The sequence below is a fragment of the Lampetra planeri genome, chromosome 3 (genome assembly GCF_965212315.1).
Source record: "Lampetra planeri chromosome 3, kcLamPlan1.2.h2, whole genome shotgun sequence".
Classification (NCBI taxonomy): domain Eukaryota; kingdom Metazoa; phylum Chordata; class Hyperoartia; order Petromyzontiformes; family Petromyzontidae; genus Lampetra; species Lampetra planeri.
The window spans coordinates 26,688,570-26,710,476 of record NC_136109.1 but is presented as its reverse complement, the minus strand read 5'-3'; the positions used below and the strand labels follow the sequence as shown (position 1 = coordinate 26,710,476).

Below are 21,907 nucleotides of genomic sequence, written 5' to 3'. Positions count from 1 at the left end.
AGGGGGGAGGGGGGGTTAACCCAAATGCGTGCGCTTGCGTATGGGGTGCCTACTATTCTTAGGTTTTTTCGGTAAAGTCACGTAGGTAAAACATCAAAATTAATGAAAATAAAATAAAAACAAAAATCACGACGTTTCGGAGGCAACACAAGTCTCCGTCATCAGGTGGGACCGTCACAGCCGAATTAGCTGCATCAAGTGAGGCAACGATTCAAGAAGTAATCCCTTATAAGTAAGTTGAAGGGGGGAGGAGAGGGGGGGGGGCTCATCAGAATGTGGTAGCCAATGAATGGAACGTATCGGGAGGGAGGGGGGCGGGGCTCAAAGACAGCACGGAGTGCTAAGCACAACGCATCGGGGGGGGAGCGGGGCCAAAACAATGGACGACGACCTGGACGCGGCTGATACTGCACACGCCAACACAATGGACAGAGAGGGGGGAGGGGAGGTCTGATACACATGATAGACAAAAGAACGAAAATGCCCATGTTTATACCAATGCTGGCTGAACAATGAAGAGAGCACTGCCAAAAAATAACTGGGGATGTTAACACTCGGTGAAGTAAAGTAAAATAGTGCCTGTCAGATAAGATGGTCCAAAAAAGTGTAATTAAGTCTTTTTTGCGTGGTTGATAACATCTTTCCAATGATTACTAAGTTTGTACCCATCATCACGGTTGAAATTATGTCTGTGTTTGTATATTTGTATGGCTTCGTGTACAAACCTTTGATGGTAGCCGGGAGGTTTGCAGAGAACCTTGGTCTCGGAAAAGACAATTTCATGAGAGCCCACCGAGTTGTAGCAATGATCGGCAACGGCAGAAGAATCAGTTCTGCCGTGTTTCAGATCTGACTTGTGCTCGCGGACACGATCAGAAACATGACGTTTCGTTTCTCCAATGTAGCAATCACCACAAATGCAACTCAATTTGTAGACTCCAGGATACTGTAAGTCAGGAACGACATCCTTCACAGATGGAATCAGTGCCTACTGACAATGTACGCATAGGAAAGGGGGGGGGGGGGGGGGGGGGAGCCTCGATAATAATTTGTCTATATTGGCCTTCAAATGAGTGGACTATCTGTTTGCTTAAACCAAATATGCTCAAAATGTCCCCCCCCCCAATATATTGCTATAAAATAAATTTCTGTTTTTATGATTATGGTTGTACTTTATCAATCCCTAATCTCTGCCATTACATATAATGAAACAAGAAAGGGTAAAACAAACAGAGCAATGCAATACAATACACTATTAGACATTATTGTAAAAAATAAAATAAAAATTCCATCCCATGTGTTAGTGAATTTTTAAATATTTTAGGCAGGAAATTCGTTTTCAAATTGATACTCTTTTTGGGGGGGGGGACCCCAGACCCCCTGGAATATTTGGGGGGGGGGGGTGCATCAAGCGTACGTACGCAGGTGGGGGGGGGGGGGGTGTAAAAAGTACACGTGCGTACAGGGAGGTTCTGGAGGGGGTCAAGTTTTGACAGATTTTTTGCGTACCTACTCAATGGATGGCCCCTTACGGCGCTTCAAAATCTCTGTTTGGCGCGTTGCGTATTGAATGCGTGCGGTCGTCGCAACGTTGTGCCCATGATATTCATGGGGTAAACCTAGAGGTGTGCTCTGCACGGTACCCATGCCGCAGCCTCCGCTCCCCCCTGAGAGGAGAAAGCGCGACCCACGGGTTCAGAACATCTGTCCCACATTGTCCTGAGATGCGGTTGCATTTAGACGCTATGTCGCATATGCACATCGGGAGATGTTTGGCATCTTATTTTTTTTAAACCCAGATTGTTAGGTTCAGTTTATCACCAAATTACAATAATACGTACCTTTAATTATTGTGTAGCATGTGAAGTTGTGAACCCCAAGTGTGTGGATGAAAAGGTCAAGTTTTCATTCGTCACTTGGAAGGATCTGAAGTTCTGTTTCCCTGGCTGACACTAGAGCACATGTGGCTGCACTGCTTTGCAAATGGATTCTGTGCCACATGGCACCATGCTGATAACACAATTGGAACAACATTGGTGGAAAAAAGACCCAAACATACTTCAAGCTGTCTTAATATTCTGTGGGAGTCGTTGGTTTTGTTGTAGGACTTGCTTTAATCGTGGTATGCCACACGTGTCTGTCCTTATGCAGCGCAATCGACACACGAACTGCACTTCGTTTGTCTCAACCAGGTGTGACCCAGGGCTCCTGACAAATCATGAACCGTTGTGCGCGCCACTGATCAGATTTTTAATTTGCTAATGGTCTTTGGCGCTTGGCCTATTTGTAAGCTCTAATTGCCCTCGTCGAGAGCGCGTTGGTGATGGGCGAAGAAGAACGGGAGAAATAAAACACGAGTCGCGCTCAAAACCGCTCTCCCATTTCAAATGTCACCGAAGGTATTGCTACCAGATGCTGTTGTTGGAGATTATCTACGCGAGACCTTTTTTTTTTCAAAGGCCGTGCCTATCTCGACTGGTGCTGAGTTGCACAGTAAAGGTGTGCGCGTGTGCCTGGAGGGAGGAGGGGATGAAAGCGAGGATGTGGATGAGAGCTGGACGGGGCGCTGGCTGGTACGGAGGGACCTGCGAAACATCACTCACACCCCGGAGTGCCAAGACACACGCACGCACGTAAAAAAAAACCCATCTAAGACCGTGTCACACACCTCCGCCCACACCACCACCACCACCGCAGCCGCCTCAACCTCCCTGCCAATGAATTGGACTTATCAGGGCCGTGATAACCCCCTGTCACGAGGCCTCTGCGTCCCATAAACTCGCTGTCAAGCCCATCTGTGGCCAGCCAATTAATTTTAAGAGGCGTAAAAAAAGACCATTGAGCGCACAACATCTGTGGGCCTATGCTTACACGTAGGTGTGTGTGGTTGTACTTCGGCTTGATACGTTTGCCAAAAATATCTGAAGTTTAGCAGCGTAGCTTAAAATTGATGGGTATATATAAGTAAAGTGGAGAAAAAAATGAATTAGCGTTAATGATTTAGAATATTTCTCATTGATGGATGTTGGGTATTCATGGCGGCGGAGAGGGAGCTGGTGTGACAGCCATAGATTGGGCGATGACATTTGTAAACGTGTCCGAGTGAGATGGATTGAGGCCACACGCGCAGGGCAGGAAGCGATTGTCACCCGCGTGCCTGTGCAGCCGTTTGTCCAGCGATGGAGAGAGAATGTCTGTTGGCGGTTGCTGCTGACGAACGATGCATTTACATCAGTGACATCTATAGGCGGTGCGCCCTTGGCTCCATTTCTCAAGTGACAGGAGAGATATGCGTGTGGGAGTATATACGACTTGAGTGGCAGATTCGCATTATACAATTAAGCGTGTATACGGAGCTGTCGGCTAACATAACACCTGCCACACGCTGCCCTAACACCGGAATTCTTCAACTTAAATAACTGCCAGTGGTGTGCGTGCGAAAGGTTCTCCAAATAAATCACCGCCCGCTCAAGAAAGAACTATTTTATGAATAACAAAAAATAACACGATTTGACAGTTCAGATAGAGGATATGTATCCACGCGCACGTGTTCTTGTTCTGTATAAATGAGAGTACCGAAAGTTTTTCGATGAATCGCCGCAGCTTTGGGGCGGAAAGAAAGAACGAAAGGGGGAAAAAAGAAAAAAAAAACGCCGCATTTTTCTTTAAGTGCCCGTTGCAGGCTTGGGTGATGGTGGCAAAGCAGCTGGCGCCGAAAGGGTCAGGCGAGTAGAGTCGGAATCTGGGGGTCGCTTCCTTTCCCATTCCCCGCCCGTGCCTGCCGACGCTGTTATCCACACGCGCGCATTTCTTTGTAACGTGCGCTCGCCCGCTCTCCTTCTCTGACCGCGTCTTAAACAGCTCCTCTTCAAACTCCCCCAACAAGCGTCAGTACGTGTACCTTCGTCGTTGTCTTTGTGACGAGGCTCAACTCCCATTCAGGTTCGGGCGAAAGCCCGTTGAGATGCATTCTTTATTTCACTTTGCAAGGGAACACAACTTTAGTCGGAGCCATCACATTTCCATGCAAGTTATCTTGTTGTTGTTGTTGTTGTAATTTAACCACTGTCAAGATGCCTGCCCTGTGTCGTTAATGTGCGTGAGTGATTCTCATGGATGTGACTTGACCTGTGTATATACACCTTGCTGAAGTTGTATGCACCTGAACGGGTATAATTCTTACAGCCACTCACCTTCGTGCAGGGCGGCATGAAAAAAATCCCTCGCTTTTGCTCTGGACTGTCCGTGGAGAAGTATTCCTTTCGCGAGAAGCATCTCTTGATGGTTTCAGATTTGCTCGTGGGAAAAGGAAATTGTGAATCTACATTGCAGGAGATTCCCGAACACATGCAAAATGTCACTTTTTTCGAATTGCTTTTAGTGTTTAGTTTGTTGTCCTTCCCCTCGCACCTCCGATTGGCTACGTACGGTGCGAAAGACTAATATATAATACCTAGAGGACAGCAGAGCGAGGTGGGGGTGGGGATTTGGTTCAGTGTCGTCACCTGGCTCCTGTCCTCACTCGTCTGTGGTTCCTCTCTCTTTGTTAGAAGTTGAATGTATTCACGTAAATCAATTGCAATGACCTTATCGCAGCTCACCCCCCCACCCGCCCGTCATTTGGAACGCCGTCCACCGATTCACATCCGTAACGATCAATCATTTCCTTCGTTCAAAAAACCATCTAAAGGCGCGTTTCTTCAGCTCGACTTTTAACCACCGAGTCTCGCTGACACTGAACAGGGCTCCGCTCCTTACAATTGCCTCTTCGAGCCGCAAAATTGCGCGTATTATAAATCATATTATTATTAATCACAAACCCTTTCTTCTGAGTACACCAATCTCCATCCTCAAAAGGGGCCGTTCATGTTTATTTTCGTCCACTTTCTTTTTTAACCGAAACCGCCCCGGTGATCTCCCAATCATCGCCGACGGCTCGTGTTGTTGCTCTGGAGAACGGACGATGGACGATCGACGTTCAGGTCGCCGCGTTGATGACACTCGTCGTTATTTCTCACTGAACAGAGTGGGGGCCGCTTGATGGCTGCCATCTTCCACGCCGGTGTGAGACCGTGGGTCATCCGGGACAGAGACGCAATGCCACGATCCACACATGCGAAGGAGACATCACAGCGACGACGATGCCACTCCGCTACCCCTGACGTGGTTGTCTGGCTTGGCCCACCTGCATGTGAGACTGTACTTACTTGATACAGCTGTCGTGGCTGTGACGGTTCCACCTGAAGACGGAGGCTTGTGTTGCCTCCGAAACGTCGTGATTTTTATTTTATTTTACTTTTATTAATTTTAATGTTTTACCTACGTGACTTTACCGAAAAAACCTAAGAATATGAATCCTTGCAGTCACGAAAGCTTCAAATCTAGAAGAGACTGTAGCCGTTGCCTTGCCATCGACACCAGCAGCCGTACGACGACAACAACAAGAATAAGAATCTCCGGCGGCCATGACAATTCGTCCTGGTCATCGCCACTTTCGGAAATTTCGCTAGGAAGTGAAAATCTGTCTCGGAGGGAGGCGAGGGTGGTGGGGTGGGGGGCTGACTTCGTTCGGTGCCTTAAAAAAAGACCAACGAGCCGTGAGCGCGCTGCCCCCCCCCCACCGCTCTCTCTCCCCTAATCCGCTCGGCTACAGGCGCGCGCGAGAGTAGAGGGAGCGGATGACGAGCGCGCCGTGCCAATGCGCAAGGCATCCTAGGTTTAGAGCAGACAGGGCAACCACCCCCACCCCCGCTCCCCCCCCCACAAAAAGACATGCCCCGATCAATCCCACCTAAGCATCACTCTACCCGGGGGCTCTCTCTTTTCAACACCTTGACGCACTCTTCCCGTTGACCCCGCGAGGAGAGGTGTCACTCAAACGTTTGAAGTGCCAGGGATTAGTTTTAAGAGGAGGGTGGCGGCGGCGGTGGTAGGTGGGAGGCGTCGGGAGTGGAGGAAGAGAGAGGGAGTCGAGGTGGCAGAGGTGAAGAGGAGATGGCTGGCAATGCGCGTGGAGACGGGAGTGCTTTCCGTTACGGCACCTGCAGGTTCACCGAGCCCTAATCGTGGCGTTGACAGCTTTGGGCAATCTCTGCTCTTCATCAGGCGCAATCTGGCCTCAATGTATATCCCCTGTCGTATATAAACGGCGGAGCTGTGGGGCAATCGACTGGAATTCCCGGCGTTGGCTAGCATCGGTTGCGAGCGGTATTGGAACGGGTCGTGCCTTCCACTCTCTTCACTGACCAGCGTGGTGAAGTATGCTAAACAAAACAAAACACCCCACAACTGACACGGCGTGGCGTGGCCCTCATTCATCATTGGTAAAACGAGAACGGCTGGATTTTATTTAACGTGTTCTTTTTACCCATGGCACCTGTGCAGTGTGCCAGCGGCAGGGCTGGTGAACACTGACAATGAATACTTGCGCGAACAAAAGGGGAGAAAGGAGCCCGGGCAAAGCGCAAGAGATTGGACGATAAGAACTCTCCGCAAGTAGCGTAACTCACAACCGCATTCTCTTCCTGGTTATTTCGGTAAATTCACGTAGAAGGGAATAATAAAATAATAAAAATAAAACATAATAAAATAAAATTCTCACGACGTTTCGGCCTCAACGCAAGCAGCCGTCCTCAGGTGAAGAACAGGTCTGTCGGAAAGACAGCTTCAGACGCTGCTTGCGTTGTGGCCGAAACGTCGTGAGAATTATTTTATAATGTTAAATTTTTATTATTTTATTATTTCCCTTCTACGTGACTTTACCGAAAGAACCAATAAGATGAATCCCTGCAGTCACGAAAGCTTTAAATCGAAATTTAACCTCATTCTCCTCCTCCTCCTCTTCTCTCAACCAAGGGCCAGGGCCGGCACTGGTAGGAGTCGTTTCTCCGTGTCAGCCCCCTGGTCATTTGGAACGCGCCCAATGTCATCCCGTTGCACATTCGCAGCAGCATTCAATCTTCACAGACTTTGAAGAGACACTTAGAGGCGCGACCTATTTCCGAAAGGTGCCTGTACCTCTCTCGGTCATTTATGGCCGTGAAATATTGTGTGCGTTACAAATTACATGGTTATTATTATTATTCGTGGATGGGGTCTGGGGTCGTGAGAGGGCGAGTACTGCAGTGGCTGTTACCCTACCGAAACTGTCCACCCCTCTTTCCCCTGTCGTGACATACGGACAGTGCTTTGTGTTGTTGTTACCAGATTTAAAGTTTTTTATTTTTACACGTTTAAAAGCACAAGTACGCTAATTTTCCGTGTGGCCATATCTCAACATCATCAATTCCTTTCCACGGACGTTGAATCTAATTACAACAAAAACAACAGGGCTTCCGTCTTCGCGAAGCGCTCAACCGAAATGGACGAGATGAATTGAGGAATTTTTTAAAGCAGGTTTTTTTTGGTATTTTTTTTTTAACCTTGGGCAAAAAATTCGCAAAATATGTGCAGTAAACGGTTTTTATTTGTTTATTTCAAAAAACAAATGTCCACACGACGTAACCGGGGTTTAATATATCACTCAATATTGTCAGTGCCCTCTGGCAGACTGGTAGACACGTGACTCGCAGCCTCAGCCATTGCAGCATTTTCATCTGAGTTTAATCGCAATAGTTAAGACAATGCAGTGTCTTGTGCCTGCTTCTAGGTTCATATATCAGCCAATGGTAAAATTGGAGTGCGGGCATGTTCATAAATCATTGGATTCCCATGACATCTGAAGCAGAGTTAATTGGCTATCCATACAATTAACCATTCAAGCCGTTGGCTTATTTGTTTAAGCACTTGTAAGTAACCCTTGCATTTCCTTCTGACCTTAAAACCGCTCGTCTTGATACAGCAAGTGGAATATTTATTCTACAACTCAATTATATCACAGTTGTGTGAAATAATTAATTTAACAGACTAATTATTCTCACATTGTCATTAGAATCATGGGCTGTTTATATATTTTGAGAAGGATCTTTGTTCGATTTGGTGCACCCTAATTTTGTTTTATCATGAATCCGTGATCCCTCGAGTTTCTTGAAGCCCCAAGACTGCTTTGTTTGCGTATATCTAGAGTCGTCCATTGGCTCTGGAAATACTCAAGAATGATCTTCAACATATTGTATGTACCTTGAACTTCTTTCGCACCGTATGCAGCCAACCGCGCTGATCGAGGGAGGCGCGTGGGAAGGACAACACACTAAACACAAAAATCAGTCCTAAAGAACCGAGTTTTCAATCGAGGTGTAAAAAAATTAACCCGTAAAAACAAAGTTTTTCACTATAAATCCTTTATATGCGTGGCGGCTAGAGTCCTCTCGTCCTCTGGCTTGAGATGGCTGCCACCTATGGGTCAGATGATTGCCTGCCACCATTAAGCAATTGGTAATTAAATATAAAAAAAAATTCCTAAAAAGTTTAAAATTTTGGAAAAAAAATTTCACGAAAATAAATTGTCACGCACAACGAGTCTGTGTGCAAAATGTCAGCTCGATTGGATCACGGGAAGTGGGTTAAAAAACGACCGAAAGATTTGCACGGTCGTAAGCACGCAAGCAAGCAAGTGAACTTAATATAAAGGATTTAAAAATGTCTCCTATGGCAGTGACGCGGCCCATGAAGCTGCTCTCTCTTATCCTAGCCGTCGTCGTGATGATGTTGCAGCTGTAGAACTCCGCTCTGACTTGACTGGAGGTCGCGTTTGGCCGTTCGCGCGCGAGAGTCCCACTCCTCCCCGTCTGGAAACGGAGCCCCCCCCCCCCCCACGCATTATGCACCCACGCGCCTCCGCATTACTCAGACTCCCCCCCCCGCCCCCATGAATGGGGCTCTCACAATTCCCATCACCTCTTTTTCAAAGTGGAAGATTGGCTCATTTGTTTCTTTAAAGAAAACAGTAACGTAAGTAGGAAACTGAGCCGTGGCGCATGAGATTCTTGATAAAAGGGGGGAAAGTCCTGGGATTTTCTTTTTTTTATATTCATGTTGGGTGTTTAATTCATTATTTGTGCGCAGTTTTTAAAAAAAAATATATAAATGGGGACAAGGGGAACTGCCAATCCCCACTGGGTTCAGCTGCTCACTTATCCCGGTGCCAACTGCCCTTAAAGCAACCCGAGCCTTCTGCTGGAACGGCGGTGGCACGGTTTCGGTGACCCCCTTCAAAGTCCCACAAAGAAACGGGGTGGAGAAAAAAAAAAGAAACTTTCACACACAAAACGAGAAATACCGAGAAGGTAACCGCAAAAAAAAAATTACGTCACGCTCCGCGGGCCCCTGACACATTACCACTTACGCCTCGTGTCGTAACCGCCGTGTGCGATGGATCCCATGCCCGCCACCACGCTTGGTCTGCGTCGCGTTTCTTCTTCTTACAAAAAACAGGACACCTGGGCGACGAGGGGACGGACTGGAGGTTGTTGCCTCGGGCTTGGGTGTCGCCGTCTCGGAGCGGTCGGAGCGAATGTCCCCCACGGTCACAATGGGGACGCAAGCCAAGGGAGAGATATTCCCGTGACACGCTGAATGGAAACACAATGCCTCCACTGTGGTGTCATTTTGTGTGTGTGTGCGTGTTTCTTTTTCACGTGCAGGTGTATCAGAGCTAACTGCCGCGCATCAAGCAAGCGGTTTAGCGGTTGTGCCAACAAAAGGCCCCTATTAGAGGCTAGAACACCTCCCCACCTACCCACCTCCAGCCCATCGCCCCACAGACCAACTCCCCACCTACCCACCTCCCCACCTACCCACCTACCCACAACCTATCGCCCCACAGATCAACTCTCCACAACCCACTTCCCTGGCGTAATGTGCTCACAGCGGCGCCACCGCTCCACACAAAACACGCACGCATCCACACGCAGGCAAAACATGCAATGGTTCAGAGCACACGGTTTTGTTTTGTAAATTTATAACAGCCGTATAATGATGATGATAAAAAAGCGTAACAAACACAGAAAACGTTTAAAAGATACAGTATTGTTACGGATAACATTCAGATATATAGTACGCAGTATTAACAATAAATGCGCAAGTTGTTTTCGGGTCTAACACACACACAAAAAAAACGTAGTCAAACAAAAGACAGTTTAATAAAAACACATTTCATAGAAGGGTCCTGCGTTTTTTGGTGTGTTTTTTTTCTCCTTCTGCTTTTGTCTTGTCCGCAGTCGAGGCTTCGAAGCCTCGACTGCGCCTGCTAGACACACGCGCGCGTGGGTAGGTGTCAAACTGGTCCCACCGTCGTTGCGAGGTCTCCTCTGACACCACCAAAAACCACCGCCATTCGCCACTAAGTGGCGGAGACGTCACCACGGCGCCTGTGCCAAGCTAGGTGCACGTTAAGGCCACGTGAAGTGTCGAACGGCTCGCTGGCAGGGGTTCACTGGACAGACCCAGCAGGTGCCGCGGGTCGACTGACTGAGATGAGTGGCCCATGCACCACCCGTGTCCCCCTCCTGTGCCAACTTGCTGTGCTTTAGCCACTCGGCGCTCTGCTCGTTGTTGTGAACGTCGCTCCTCTGACACGCGTGCATACGCGCATACTGGTAACGCGCGGGGTGGGGGGGTGTTAACGAGACCGGGTAAGAACAAAACGCTGTACAATTAAACGTTGAAGTCGAAGGTACAGACGTTATTATTGCGTTGGAGTTTTGTTATGACCTTGCGGGACTTGTGAAAAAGGCCCGTTTTTGTACCAATGTTTGTGCAGGAAAGACAAATCGAAGCGTCAGGGTGGTTTTACCAAAACCGGGCCAATGTCTTCCCAGCGAATGTGTCTGTACCTCAAATAATTTGGGGAATATCAACACGATAATGTAATGGGAAGGCTTTCATCCAGCAGTAGTGGGTTTATCATGCCTGATGATGATGATGATGAATGCAATGAGGGCTTCATCCAGCAGTGAATTGATGGCTGATGGTGATGAATGCAATGGGGAGGACTTCATCCAGCAGTAGTGGATGTATCATGCCTGATGATGATGATGATGAATGCAATGAGGGCTTTATCCAGCAGTGAATTGATGGCTGATGGTGATGAATGCAATGGGGAGGACTTCATCCAGCAGTAGTGGATGTATCATGCCTGATGATGATGATGATGAATGCAATGAGGGCTTCATCCAGCAGTGAATTGATGGCTGATGGTGATGAATGCAATGGGGAGGACTTCATCCAGCAGTAGTGGACTTATCATGCCTGATGATGATGATGATGAATGCAATGAGGGCTTCATCCAGCAGTGAATTGATGGCTGATGGTGATGAATGCAATGGGGAGGACTTCATCCAGCAGTAGTGGATGTATCATGCCTGATGATGATGATGATGATGAATGCAATGAGGGCTTCATCCAGCAGTGAATTGATGGCTGATGGTGATGAATGCAATGGGGAGGACTTCATCCAGCAGTAGTGGACTTATCATGCCTGATGATGATGATGAATGCAATGAGGGCTTCATCCAGCAGTGAATTGATGGCTGATGGTGATGAATGCAATGGGGAGGCCTTCATCCAGCGGTGGATTGCCAAAGGGATATACATCATTCTAATGCAATGCCAGACACATCATTGGCTGTCAATAGCCACGGCCCCAATGAACACGTTTGTAACAAAACGCGCGCATTTTTACACGAGTCATCTCACACCCGCTAGAGTTATCCAAATGTTTTATTTTTTTGTAAAAAAATATCATTCTGACCTCTTGAGGTTTTTTTTTTATAGCAACTATGCGAGGTGAATTGCATCAGCACAATCGTTTCGTTGTTTCTCTCTCCGCAATGAACCAATGACCTCTCCAGGTGTACGGGTTAGACAACAGCAAAGACCGGTCACTCGCGTGAACGACGCTCCCAGAAAACAGTCGTGCCCGTTAAGCCCTGCGTTGTACTGTACTTCTAGGCTCAAGGCCTCCCTCGCACAAGAGAGGGGGGGGGGTGCAGAGAGATATTTGTAGAATAATATTGCAATGCCTCGTGCTCCCCATCAACTCCTTTTATTTAATTCGTTTCGTGTATTTCAAAGCGCTTGTGAATAATAACGATGACGACGACGATGGTGATGATGATGATAATAATAATGATAAACGATAATAGTGATGAGGAAAACAACGAAGGAAAAAATCAACGACGTCTTCACGAGTTTTTCTGCGAAATCTTGATCGTGACCGTCTTCACTTCGGTGTACTCCTGCAGGCCGTACTCGCCCCTGTGGCGACACAAACCAGGGTTGGTTACTGAGGCTCTGCACGAGACGTGTGCATGGACATTGTGTAGAACTTCTTGCGCGCCGTACCTGGCTAACCGTGCTAAACGATTCACTTTTTTTTTAAACTATTTATTTTTAATTTGACCGGGTAAGGTCCCACTGAGCTATGAAGCTTTTTTTCAAAAGCGACCTGGCCACAAATGATTGCTCAACAAAGTGGCTCATCGCGTGGAAAAGTGTAGCGGCCAAATGTTCTGAACGTTGACGTTGTTTCTAAATGTAGTAGGGATAAACCGGAGGACCCGGAGAAAAATCCGCACGACCACGGGCAGAGAGACACGCAAACTCCAAATATACAGCAGGCATCAGGGTCGCAATCGAACCCACAACCTCCTGTATACCCGGCGAGGTAGTTAACATCTCCTAGCCACCGTGATGATGATGATGAGAGAGAGAGACGCAAACTCCAAATATACAGCAGGCGTCAGGGTCGTAATCGAACCCACGACCTCCTGTATACCCGGCGAGGTAGTTAACATCTCGCCACCGTGGCGCCTAATTCTGTGCTAATCGGGGATGTGGCGCCGCACCTTCTTCCCCGCCCGCCAACGCTGCTCAGACCGCTTCATTAAAAATATAAAATAAATATGATGAAACAAAACAGGACGCGATGTAAAAATCGGCGGCCTTCCGTATTTAGAAGCTCTCTGAAGTACCATTGCTCAGGGCCGTGCCACGTGCTGCTCTAGGTGACGACCGCGTGACTTGGTCGTGGGAATTGGCAATTTGGGAGCGGCGTCACACGCGCCCCAAGATACTGCAGCGAGCACGCCCGATGGTTATGAACAGGTGGCGTAAAAACGAAAATGATTCGCCAACTGCGATCGGTTTCTTGCACTGGCAGTAAGAATGCTTGGGTGTAAGAATGTATTATTCACGAGGGGTGAAAAGTTCGTGCCGATGTAAAATTTTCGGAATAATATAGGATGAAGGGTAAAGAATGAGGCTGCAAATCAGAATCAGCCAATTTATTTATCCTGGAAGAATCCGATAATCTACAAAGCTCTTGTTCATAGATATCCAGTAAATATTGATAAGACGAAAATCAATTCGTGAACCCAAATGGTGACTCCGAACGTTGGCGGTGCACCAAATCAGCAAGACGAACCGATAATCAATTACCTTCATAAAAACAGATACCAATGCTGATGGCAAGGAAAAGTATACATTCTTCTTGTTGTTGTTTAAACATTCCTCGGTATGAAGTCCGGTTTTAAAGTGGCATTATGTACCGTACTTACATCTCACGGCCATTCCCGGACATCTTGTAGCCTCCAAACGGGCTCTGCGCATTCATGGCATTGTAGCAGTTGATCCTGCAAACAGCGAGCGGATGTTAAGCATCTGCACTTAGTCAAGCCTCTGACCTATTCACACCGCTGAAGGACCACAAATCCACTCACGCACTTCCAGCAACCTTTAACTGTGCCCACTTTGTTGATTACAAACTTGGGTGGCATACCGGTGACCCTTGAACTGGAGGTGTGTTCATTCGTTGAGGAAGTCACATTTTTGGAATGCGTAGTTTCGCATTTAAATATTACAAATTTCAGAAAAAAATCAGAATTATAATTATTTGAAATCTAAAAATAACAGTACCAAACATTTTATGAAAGGAAATACTGCATCATCATCATCATCATGAACCGATATCATTTTATAATTTGTATCAGCCATTGTTTCTCCACTGCTGGATGAAAGTCTTCCTGCATCATCAAATACCGATGAAAATGTTTTTTAATGAATGCATATTAACAGCTCTGTTATCAATCCATTGCTTGATAAGGGCCTTACCACACTATCCGGATCATTTGGCCATACCTCACCAAACTGCTTATTACTGTCTATTTGGTTCTTTCGGTAAAGTCACGTAGAAGGGAAATAATAAAATAATACAAATTAAACATAATAAAATACAATTCTCACGTCTGAATGACGCTGTCTTTCCGACATACCTGTTCTTCACCTGAGGACGGCTGCTTGCGTTGTGGCCGAAACGTCGTGAGAATTGTATTTTATTATGTTTTATTTTATTATTTCCCTTCTATGTGACTTTACCGAAAGAACCAAAAAGATCAATCCCTGCAGTCACGAAAGCTTTAAATCGAAATTTCCTTATTATTGCTCAACCAAGGCCGGGGGAGCACAGACGTGGGGGCCATATAAGTAGAGTACAACCGCATGGTGCTTAGAAAACAAAAACGGACGATTTTAAACGTTCCCATTTTTTTTTCTCCGACCCGGGCATTTCCCGATCGTGAGCAGCGCTGCGGCCCGCGCCTCCCTCCCTCGCCCGCCCACCCACCAGACGGTGCCGGCCTGCATCGCGGCAGAGACGGCGAGGGCGCGCTCCAGGTCGCGCGTGAACACGGCGCCCACCAGGCCGTACGGGGAAGCGTTGGCGCGTGCGACCACGTCCTCCAGCGAGTCGAACCTCATGATCAGCTGCACGGGCCCGAAGATCTGCGTGACGGCACGAAAGCATTGTGGGCTCATCTTCTTGGTTCTTTCGGTAAAGTCACGTAGAAGGGAAATAATAAAATAAGAAAATAAAGCATAATATTTTTTTTTTTAAATATATATTTTTTTATTATTTCCCTTCTACGTGACTTTACCGAAAGAACCAAGAAGATGAATCCCTGCAATCACGAAAGCTTTAAATCGAAACCATTGTGGGCTCGTGTCGCGTTCACGGTGTGGTGGCGAGTGGGATCGTCGTGGCAAGGCCCGGGGCAGTCGCTCCCAACCTCGCTGGACCTGTGGACCACTGCGGAACTTCGACAGGAATTTGTAGACCACTTCCCGCAGCCTTGCAGGCCGCAAGTGGCCCATGGACCAGAGGATGGGACCCACTGGCTTTGAGGTTACGGGTTTCTCTCGGTGTATGCGGCAGTAGTAAGATGCGTTCCAAAGCGAAACCGCATTAGGAGACAGCTGCCTGCCGAGTCGCGCACACAGTGCACCGCGCACAGCGTCGCCCCGCGTCCGACCGCATATCCGCATGACAGTGAATTCAAACCGCATAACGTAGGGAATTTTGGCTAGAAATAGATTGGCCGCATATCAGCGAAATCGCACGAGCCGAGCCCGCATAATGCGCGGGAGGCCTGTACGTCACGCGATCTCTGCTGATTTTCGCAATCTCTCCTGATCGAGTGCTGTTCATTCGGCCAAGCCCAGACGATCACCGTCCGAGTGCGCACCTCCTCGCGAGTGATGCGCGCGCTGTCGGGCACATCGGAAAACACCGTGGGCTGCACGTAGAAGCCTCGTCCTTCGCAGGCCACGCCGCCGCACTCCAAGTGCGCCCCCTCCTCCAGCGCGCTCTGCACCAGCTCCAGGATCTTGGAGCGCTGCTTCTCGTCAATCTGTGGAGTAGGGGGCCATCCGTTTAGTACGTACCCATGGAAGTGGGGGGGGGTTAAACCAAATGCGTAGGCTTGCGTATGGGGGGTGTACTGACAATGTACGCATAGGAAAAAGGGAGGGGGATGAAGCCTCGATAATAATTTGTCGACATTGGCCTTCAGATGAGCCACAGTTCAGTTTCTCCAGCTGTCAGACAACAAGTCCTGCCGGGAGAAGTGGGACTGTGGGAGAGGTGTCACTCGTGTGCCACCGTGCCCCTGACTGCGAGCTAGCACGCAGCTCAGCAAAATAAGTGACCAAGGTACGCAGCTTAATTCTTTAATGCAACTGGCGGTGAACTATCTGTTTACTTAAACACGTCAATATTATTAATCCTTGATGGTTTCTGCGTGGATTAAATATCGGCCGTTCTATAGCATTCAGGTGGGTGCGTCAAGTGTGCGTACGCAGGTGGGGGTGGAAAAAGTGGTTGTTGTTGTGCACATGGTTGTTGTTGTGCACGTGCTTATTGTTGTTGTGAACGTGGTTGTTGTTGTGGGTTGTTGTGAATGTGGTTGTTGTTGTGAACGTGGTTGTTGTAGTTGTGAACGTGGTTGTTGTTGTGGGTTGTTGTGAATGTGGTTGTTATTGTGAATGTGGTTGTTGTTTTGAACGTGGTTATTGTTGTGAACGTGATTGTTGTTGTCGTTGTGAACCTGGTTGTTGTCGCGAACGTGCTTGCCGTTGAGCAATATGCTGCGAACGCGACTGTTGCTGTTGTGAACGTGTCTGCGGTTGTTGTTGCGCGTGCTGTTGTCGTTGTGAACGTGAGCACGGGCTCACCTGTGGCCCGTGCTCAGTGCTCGGGCAGAAGGGGTGGCCGACGCGGCGCACGCGTGCCCGCTGCGCGCTGCGCCGCACGAACTCGTCGTAGACGGGGCCCTCCACGTAGACGCGGGACCCCGCCGTGCAGCACTGGCCCTGGTTCCAGAACACCCCCTGGTGCGCCTGCTCCACCGCCACGTCCACTGCTCGCGGGGGGGGGGGGGGGGGGGGGTGGAAACCACGTCGAGTCAGCAGTGTCACGGCAAGGGGCGCGTAACGAGCGAGCAAACCAGGGCTTGGAAATCCCACGTGTTATATTAATGCAGGAGATTCAAGACCACACGCAACACGTGCGTGCGGATGTGTTTTGCGCTGCGTGGCACGGAACGGAACGGAGGGAGACTCACGGTCGGCGTCGGCGAACACGATGATGGGGCTCTTCCCGCCGAGCTCCAGCGTCACGCGCTTCAGGTTACTCTTGCCGGCCTCCTCCTGGATCAACTTCCCCACCTGCGTTACGCAAGGGGGTGCCGGCGGGGGGGGGGGGGGGGCGGGGGGGGGGGGGGGGCGGGGGGGGGGGCGAAACGGCAAAAAACAACGACGTGGAATTAAGCGACCAGAAAGAGAAGAATCGACCGCCGCTTCCAGCTCTCATCTGCAATGAACATAGATAATAGGAAAAAAATCCATCCTCGATTAACGTAATTTGTCGTGGAATATTTTGAGCTGCGCATGATGGGAGATGCAGGTACAAGGGCCGTGGATGGATGGCGCTTATAGGGTTGCACTCATTATGGATGGCGCTTATAGGGTTGCACTCATTGCGCATTAAGCGCTTGCCACAAATGAATCTCGTCAAAGAGCATCAACCATCGCTCAAACTCCAGTCAGTCTCGCAGCGGCTTTTGGCTGTCCATCGTACAAAGACGGTCACTGCATCGCGCGCTTTCAGATGCGCTTCTGCGGCCGTTTGGAAAGCTCTTCCTTCCGAGATTAGGAAGCCACTGGAGCTATGTTCTTTTAACTCTAGATTCAAAACTCATTTTTATTAATTGCTATGTGTGTTTAGTTTGTTGTCCTTTCCACACACCTCCGATTAGCACGTACAGTGCTAAAGAAGTTCAACATACATTTCAACATAATTGAAAAGCCAGCTAAAATACTGTGAGGTCCCGTGATCTTCAGTGCAACAACAGCTCCCTACTCATCCCCCCTCCCAGCCCCCTCTTACACCACCACTAGGAGTGGCGTGTAGGGTACTATCCAGTGGCATTGCAAGTCACCTGCCCACGCTAAAATTACAATACACGCCATGTGTAAACGTGACCACACCTCAAGACGCCGTACAGAAACGGCGAGCTAACTCGTTTTTAAGGAGAGGCGGTCAGTCATAGACTAGGGGATAACAGGAAAGTGTTGAGCCTGGACATCCATGGCTGCTACCAATTCCAAGCCACAGGCCTTTAACCTGAATCCAAACCACGGTGAGCTACCTCCCCCACCCCTCCCCCCATCTTCAACCATAACCTGATCACAAAACACAACTTATACGTGTAAGCATGACCAGGTATTTGGTAAGAGTGGCCAGAGCTTCGAAACATTATTTCTTTCCCCAGCAAGTGAACTGGCCATACATTCGCAAGCAGGACCCACCTGAAAATGAATCTTGAGAGTTGCCAGAGTACGCAAAGAGAGAGGGTGGCGTGTGTATTCTTTACGTCTCGCTTTGCGTCTTAAAAGTGACAAAATAATGGTTCAAAGGTTCTCTTTTCCTTCTCGGTTTTACTGGGAGCTGTGGCCTCAAACTCCTTCGCACAAACGCCACGGACGTGGCCTCTTCTCGAAGTTTCCAAGAGGAGTCGCGAGAGCCGCCAAGGGGCCCCGCGCGGCACGGAAAAGCCCCCGCGGATTTGAACGCTCGTCAACTTTAAGGGGCGTGAGGGAGGCCGTCAGAGCTGAGGGTAAACAGGACCCCGGCGCTGGGGCGTTCTCTTCCACCTGCTGCTTCCCTCCTTCGCGTCTGCTTCATCTCCACAAGAAGCCCGTGTGCACGTGCACGGGTGCGTGGGTGTGCGGGTGCGTGGGTGTGTGTGTGCACGGGTGCGTGGGTGTACGGATGCGTGGGTGTGTGTGTGTGCACGGGTGCGTGTGCAGGTGCGTGGGTGTGTGTGTGCACGGGTGCGTGTGCGGGTGCGTGGGTGTGTGTGCGTGTGGGTGTGTGTGTGTGCGCGTGGGTGTGTGTGCACGGGTGCGTGTGTGAGCGTGGGTGTGTGTGTGCACGTGCATGGGTGCGTGGGTGTGCGGGTGCGTGTGTGCGCGTCGGTGTGTGTGTGCGCGTGGGCGCGTGTGTGTGCGCACGTGCGTGTATGCGCAGGGAGCGTTCGTGCGGCGGGTTTAGCGCACTTTCTTCACGAGCTCGCCGACCCAAGTCCGATTCCCGACGGAGATTTGAAGCGGTCCTGGGTCTCCCCCTAAAATGAGTACCAGCTGCGGTGTGTGAACATTATACATGGGGACACAACGGCGGCCGGGTGCGGTGTTGGCCACCCCTCCCCATGTGCCGTGCGCTTGTCTTCATTGGGTTCTCACTATCAGCACTTGCCCCAAACATCTGTAAAGGCGATGGGGATTTTTTTCTTTCGTCTTTGTGTGTTTGTGCATGTGACCGTTCGCGCAGTGGCTATCGCACTAAACTATTAATCCGGGGATCCGAGTTCAATTCCCGACCATAGTTAACACCAGTGGTGCGTGATCTCTGAACTGGCCCTGGGCCACCCCTAGGTCGACTCGGTCCAGCATTAGCACCTGTCGGGTCGCGTGAGCGGAGGACGTCTCAACGCGCACGAGGAATCCTGCAGGAGCTCGATGGGCCGGTCGCCTTCGCGAGGATGGGGTATTGGTCGAAGGCTTTGTGGGAGGCCTTCACGCAGCAGCGGACGGATCATGGCCGACGACGCTGCCGAGCGCAACGGCGTGGCCGTCGCGTCCGAGGCAGAGCGTTGGAGAAAACGTTTGCACGCGTCGCTGCCGGCGTGATATGCAAGCGCTGCGAGGCCCCCGCGTTTGACCCTCGCCGTGCACACTCAGCACATCCCATCTGGCGGCAAATTAGCCCTCGCGCACAACGAGCACGATGCGTTCGCGGCGCGCAACTGGGCGCGGGGAAATAGTGGCGCTCACGTTCCCAGCGTTCGGGGCGAATTATCTCCCGAGCGTTGAAAAGAAAACACGGCACTTCGCTGCAAGTTACACGCGCGTTCTGCGGTTTCCTGGACGTGTCCTCGTAAAGAGTTTCCCGAACTTAAGCAATCGTTAATAATAACAAATTACCGGACCGCGAGAAAAAAATAAACAAATTAAACCAACCCGCTCCCTAAATTCTTCCCTCTTTCATAAATATTTCGTCTTACACAGGGGTAGATTATCAAGCGACGCGCGGTTCAGTGTTCAATGCTGTACGTTTCCCCCCCCAGCCCCCCCCCCCCCCCCACGTTGTACCGCACAGTCGCTCGTTCAGCACGACGTCGTCCGACGTTTCGCTCCACGCTCGGAGGAATTTTTAGTTTGAAAAAAGCTCCCCGGGCCACCGAGCAGAGCGAACGGTCGAAGGAGTCACGCGGAAACCCACGCACGGCCCCTCCCCCCACAATCCACCCAGCCAGCCAGCGCACGACGACGTCGGGCGAGCTAACTATAGCCCCCTGGCAACGTGACGGCCACGGCGTCCTTGAGAGATTGAGTCGCCAGTGGCGGGCGGGCGGGCGGGCGGGGGGACTGCTCACGGCGTAAATCAACGCTCGCGGCCGCCTGGGCAGAGAGTGACCTTGGCGGAACGCGCGAGGAGCAGAAGCCGACCAGACCGCATCGCGAGGGCCCCACATGTGGCAAGAGTGTGGCCGCGAGACGGGACGGAGAAGACGCGATAATAATTAAATAAATTGATTGCCCCACTCCCCCCCCCGTTTCCAGCGTTAAATCATTATTCTAATGAAATTCATGTATGAAATAATAATAATACCGTTAAACGTGAATAAATAGAACACAGGTTGGTTGGGTGCGGTGGCAAAATGGGAGAGATAGCGAGAGAGACAGGGCCGATGTAGACTATTCATCGCTCCTCATCAACGTAGCTTTGGGACGTTGCTCGGCAAGCGTGGGGCGCGTTCCAGCATGCCACCGCGTAGGTAACATACGAGCGCGGGTAAATCTACTGGGCAGCTGTGAAGAAGAGCTCCATAGCACATCGGATTTCCTCCAGTGCAAATAAATATTCTGATTCTGAAATCCGTTCACGTGGGGTTTGGCTTGCGAAGACGCTGTCGCCTCGACAGACCTGGTTTTCACCTGAGGACGGCTACTTGCGTTGTGGCCGAAACGTCGTGAGAATAATTTTATTATGTTTTATTTTTATTATTGTATTACTTCCCTTCTACGTGACTTTACCGAAAGAACCAAGAATATGCTACAAATCGCTTTAAACTATTGTCATTGTAGTGCGTATTTAATGTGGCTCTGCACTCTGATGTTGTAGGAGAAAACGTTTATTAAAAAGTCTATTTAATTAAGTAGAACGTGTTGTCTATGTTTATTTAAAGTTGCGCATTTTGATGTGACGTCACATTTCTCACCCCCCCCCCCCTTCGTCACACATCGTCACACATGTCTGACCCCCCCCACCCCCTAGGTGCGTGACGTCATTTATGGGCGGCCCCTTATCGTGGTGCCCGTGAGGTGCGGTTACCTCGGTGGAGCCGGTGAACGCGATCTTGTCGATGTCTGGGTGCTGCACGATCGCTGCCCCGGCCGTGGGGCCAAATCCCGGCACGATGTTAACGACGCCCGGCGGAAACCCGGCCTGCACACACACACACAAAGACAAAGATCCCCCATGTAGCCTTACACTGACTGTTGGGGCAAGTGCTGTTCGCGAACACCTATGAAGTCCGACACGGCACACGAGGGAGGGGGTGGCCAACACCTTGGTCTCCCCAGTGGCGATGTTTACACACCGCACCAGGTATTCATTTGAGGCTGAGTAGACCTAGGGGGAGGCCCAGGACCGGTTCAGATAATTGTCACTGGTGTTGGCTGTGAGTGAGAATAGAACTCGGGTCACCGGGTTCGTAGTGCAGCGCGCTAACCGCTACACTACCGCTCTCCACACACGCACAATGTTACACACACACACAACACAGCGATCCCCTCTATAGCTTTAGCGTACTGCTGGGGCGGCGGCGGCGGCGGCTTTTGGCGAGCTATCGGACAAAGATGGTCACCACGTCACGCGCTTTCAGATGCGCTCATGCCGCCATCTGGAACGCTCTTCCTTCAGATATTAGGAAGGCACTGGAGCTATGCACTTTGAAACCATCATCTAGATTGCAAACTAATTCCTTTACAACCGATTTTTGTGTTTAGTTTGTTGTCCTTCCCCCGCACCTCCTATTAGCACGCTAGGCTACGTACGGTGCGAGAGAAG

The 21,907-nt window shown here is 49.8% G+C and overlaps 1 protein-coding gene across 2 annotated transcripts in view; it reads right to left on the bottom strand.

The window, feature by feature from the left end:
- Positions 1–9,881: 9,881 nt before the first annotated feature.
- The window catches only part of LOC144717166 (retinal dehydrogenase 2-like), a 71,905-nt gene continuing 59,879 nt past the window's right edge, over positions 9,882–21,907 (bottom strand). For both annotated transcript variants that reach the window (XM_078592498.1, XM_078592499.1), the window contains exons 7-13: positions 21,170–21,283; positions 16,836–16,938; positions 16,447–16,631; positions 15,459–15,623; positions 14,561–14,718; positions 13,497–13,571; positions 9,882–12,195 (exon numbers count right to left, since the gene is read on the bottom strand). In XM_078592498.1, coding sequence (XP_078448624.1) covers positions 12,123–12,195; positions 13,497–13,571; positions 14,561–14,718; positions 15,459–15,623; positions 16,447–16,631; positions 16,836–16,938; positions 21,170–21,283 — 873 coding nt within the window. In that variant the 3' untranslated portion in view covers positions 9,882–12,122. The remainder of the gene's footprint in view (positions 12,196–13,496; positions 13,572–14,560; positions 14,719–15,458; positions 15,624–16,446; positions 16,632–16,835; positions 16,939–21,169; positions 21,284–21,907) is intronic.